The sequence below is a fragment of the Hydra vulgaris genome, chromosome 04, assembly GCF_038396675.1.
Source record: "Hydra vulgaris chromosome 04, alternate assembly HydraT2T_AEP".
NCBI lineage: Eukaryota > Metazoa > Cnidaria > Hydrozoa > Anthoathecata > Hydridae > Hydra > Hydra vulgaris.
Window position 1 is genome coordinate 19,425,330 of NC_088923.1, and position 4,671 is coordinate 19,430,000.

The window sequence follows — 4,671 nt, forward strand, 5'->3', positions numbered from 1 at the left end:
TCGTATTTCTGACACGTCTCTTTTCTATAATGGTTTTCAACACGGTGGCATATACACCTTTTTAAAATTTTTAATAACTCGTTATTTATAAATAATCAAAGCATAATACTTTGAGATAACATGGGTGGTAAAAGAAGTTCTACTTTTCAACTAATGTAAACACATCATGGACCAACATAAAACGCATAATTTTAAAATGTCTTGATACCTTAGCCTCGAATATTGAAAAACGTATTTGAGACAAACCATGTCCATGGCTTACAGGGGAAGTAAAATACCATATGAATTTAGGTGACAATCTACTCTGTAAATTTCGTAAATTAAAGTTAGCAATTAATGAACGGTTAATAAAATGATCAACACAGAACTACCGCCGAAATATACTACACGAATCTGCGAATAAAGCAGAAAGTAAAATTCTAGCGTAAAATTAAAAATATTTACCCTTTCAAAACTAAATATTAAACTAGTACAGCATTTATTATTAACTCGTCTCCTACCTCTAATCTTCAAGAAATATTATATGCGTTTTGTGAACTCATCTGTAAATCAATACCTTTTTTAAAGAAACATACTTTTTTTTAAAAAAGACTGTGAATATACTTTATCACATCGTGAACCGATTCGTACTTACAGGTCTTTTAAATTTATACCTGTAACGGTTGATCATTTGATCAACCGTTATCATTTGAATTGAACCGTTATCATTTGAAACCGTAATCATTTGAAGAAAAAGAGTTGCGTGGGTTTAAAACAAAATAGTCTACCGAACAAGACGGTATATCACTATCAATACTAAAACACGCAGCTAACGTTTTGTCTAGACCACATACTTACATAATAAACATGTTTTGAAGACGTCAACCTATCCAACTGATTAGAAATGATCGAGAATTCTCTCAAATTACAAATCCCACAACGACGTTCAAAACTACCGACCCATTTCTGTTATACCAACTACATCAAAAATTATCGAGCAAGTTGTACACATCCAATTATCAAATTATTCAGCGAAAACCAGTTTGATAAATGACAATCAGTTTGGTTTTCGACGTAAACGATCAACAAAACTAGCTGCAACGCTGTTTGTTGTTAACATAAAACGAAAAATTGATGAAGGTAAAATAGTTGGGGCAGTATTTCTTGACGTGAGTAAGGCATTTGATACTTTAAGTCACGTAATACTTATCAAAAAGCTTAACAGTTATAGTGTTTGTGATATTGCTGCTGGTTTAAAGATTACCTATTTAACAGATCACTAATAATTTGTTTTCAAAACACAATATCGGAAAAAGGAAAAGATGTATTTGATATGTACCACAAAGATCAATATTAGGCCTTTTAATTTGTGTACAAAATCTATTATTTATTCTGACAACACAGTCACATATGTTCCTGGAAAAGATATACTTATTTCAAATCAGCCGTTGAGCAGTGGTATAATAATTAAGCAGCCGTGACGCAGTGGTAGCGCATTTTCCTCAGAAACAAAGGACCCTTAGTTCAAAGGCCACTAGTAAACACAAAATCGCCATTCTCGTAAAATATCATTGCATCTTGTCTATTATAATAGACAGTAAAGTTTGAGCATGATAAACCAAGAATGGATTACTTCGTTAATATTAACAAAGTAATCCATTCTTGGTTTATCATGCTCAAACTTTACTAACTACTTTGAAGTTGTCAACCATTCAAAAGCAACAAAAAGTAACTGCAACCTAATTAAAATTTCAAAAATTCAACATAAATTTGCTAAAAGTTTTTTTTATTACTCTAGTACCAGAGTCTATGCCGATCTACCATTAGAAATTAAGAAAGTCAACTCGTTGACTGAATTTAAAAAGAAATTAAAAATTTATCTTTTAATTATGTTTTTCTTTTATTAACATTTATAATAACCTTATTACGTCATTATTATATTGAATATAATTTTTTTATATTTTGTAATAGGACTTACATTGATAACAGAATTGTAATAATTTCTTAAGTAATTTATCTTGTATAAATATTCGTCAAATAAAATAAATAAATTAAAAGTATGTATTATGTTTGACGAATAATTTTTCAAATGATTTTAGTTATTTAGAGTAATCCATATACAAATATACAAATCTTTAACTAAATGTTAACTGTAAGATGTTGTTGAAGATATACAAATCTTTAACTAAATGTTAACAGTAAGATGTTGTTGAAGATATACAAATCTTTAACTAAATGTTAACTGTAAGATGTTGTTGAAGATATACAAATCTTTAACTAAGTGTTAATTCTAAGATGTTGTTGGAGATATACAAATCTTTAACTAAATGTTAACTGTAAGATGTTGTTGAAGAAAATTATATTAAAATTGTTACTGCTGTTTGTCAAAGATATTTTTTGTATTCATTTTTTTTTCTCTCTCTAAAAACAGCATCGTTTTCTAATATCAATGTATCATTCTGATTTTTGATCACTTAAATCTATAGACAAAAGATGCTTTCATGTGTTATGTTTATTACAATCTGAGCTATTATACCATGTTTGCATCTAGTCTGATCCAATTCTAAACTGTGTTCAAAAGATATATCTGACAAAAGATATTTTATTTATAGTAAAGTTTAAAGCTGTTATATGCAAAAAATGTAGCAAAGTTATTATCATTATGCATCTGTAGATGTGTATTTTGAACTTTTTTTTTTTGGCTTGGGTTTTTTGGGCAGCCATGTTGGAAGTGAAGATGTTACATACTTATACAAATTTTTATAAATAAATATCGTTATTCATATTTTACAAATCACTACAATTTTTAATAACTTACTGATTTCGTTTTTTTTTTTCAATTACTTGTCATGAAACCTAAGAAGATTTATTTAAATTACTATTATTATCACTATTACTATCACTATTACTTCATTCACATTATTTTTGTTCGATAATAGTCATTTAACGAAGAAAAATTAAATAAGTTAGGTAACATAAATAACACTAAAGAAAATTTAAAGCAACTCAAATGTATGGGATAATGCGGATGTGCTAATAATTAATAATAAACTTGTAAAAACTAGCAACAAAAAAATATCCGATAGAAAATGGCAACTGAAAAATTAAATAGTTTGACGATTCAACAAGCAACATAACTTTATGTATGTATGTATGTATGTATGTATGTATGCAGGGCCGTGCACAGGATTTTGGGGCCCCGAGCATCCTTCAGTTTAGGGGCCCACCCCCTTTACTCCAAAAAAAAAAAGGCCTGCTTAAATTTTTTTATTATATTACTTTAATATAAGTATAATTAAATAGTCCAGCTGTTGTTTTTTACAATATTATTTTTCTTGTCTTTTTTTTAGCAAACTTTTCAATCACATCATGGAAATCAATATTTGCTAATAGACACTCGATACTCAAAATGGCGAGGTCACTTGTTCGTCCTTGTCCCATAGTTGAGCGCAAAAAATTCTTGATGAGCTTCAATTTACTGAATGAACGCTCACTTGAAGCCACTGTCACTGGAATTGAAGCAAAAATACGCAATGCAATTACTATACTTCTAAAGAGTTCTCCAAGCTTCATTTCAGAAATTTTGTTTAATAAGTCAAATGGGGCAAGAGGTTCCTTTCCAAAATTTGCAGTATGAATTTGTTTTATGTGAAGCAATTCTTCAGTCAGTTCATTTTCGGTCACATCACAAGAATATTTTTGCGAAAAATGTGAGCAAGCACTCTTGATTTCTGCTTCAGACAGTTTTTGATACTTCCACAAAAAAGAGAATATAGAAAGGATTTCTTGAATTGCTGTGAAACGTGCAGTAAGTCCACCAATTACAGAATCAAAAATGTGATAAAAAACCGTACTCCGAAATGTTGCCTCCTCTCCTGATTCTGCTTCTGTTAATTCCGTAATTTGTTCATCACTTTTAATTTGCTCCCCAAAAAAACTTTTGCGTTTCACTTTTCTGTGGATTGGAAATTCAGAACTGATTTTTGCAACATCTGCAACTAACTTGGCTTCTTCTAAAATTGTAGGCCATTCCTTCCGAACAGATTTGAGTTGACTAATCAATGCTTCAATATTTTCCACCTCAATATCAATAGTTGCTTTTCTTGCCTGAATGATCTGGTTGCAGCGGTCAATCAATGAAAGAACTTTCAGCCAAATTCCAGACATGAGAACACATTTGAAGGAGCTCATATATTTTAGGGCACCTCTAATCTCAGTTTTTGCTTTAGGCGTGAGATTCAAGCTCTTAACTTCTTTCAAAGATTCAATGATTTGGCTCAAGTGATTATAGAAAGGGCGAATGCTGTCAAGTCTCTCAGTCCATCGTGTTCCTGATTGTCCATGCAAAGACACACCGTGAAGTCTCTTTTGCAATATTTCCCAGCGTTGCGGACTAGCACAAAAGATCGTATATACTGTTTGAACAGTTCCAAAGAAAGTCTCAGCATCTGTACAGCTTGAGGCAGCATTCTGTCCACACAAATTCAATGAATGACAACCACAGGGTGAGAAAACAGACAATGGGTTCTTCTTTTGTAGGATTGCTTGAACACCCTTATATTTTCCTGACATGTTGAATCCATTGTCATAGCCTTGGCCACGGCAGTCTTCAAAACAAATTTTTAATGTTTCCAAAGTTTCCAGAATTAATTCCGCAATATCAGATCCAGTCTTCTTAGCACAATCTGCAAA

At 30.9% G+C, this 4,671-nt stretch overlaps 1 protein-coding gene across 1 annotated transcript in view; it reads right to left on the reverse strand.

The window, feature by feature from the left end:
• Positions 1-3,297: 3,297 nt before the first annotated feature.
• LOC136079253 (zinc finger MYM-type protein 1-like) overlaps positions 3,298-4,671 on the reverse strand; it is a 1,485-nt gene continuing 111 nt past the window's right edge. The window contains exon 1 of the mRNA XM_065794979.1: positions 3,298-4,671. This exon is cut by the window's right edge and continues 111 nt beyond it. Within this exon, the coding sequence (XP_065651051.1) occupies positions 3,298-4,671 (1,374 nt within the window).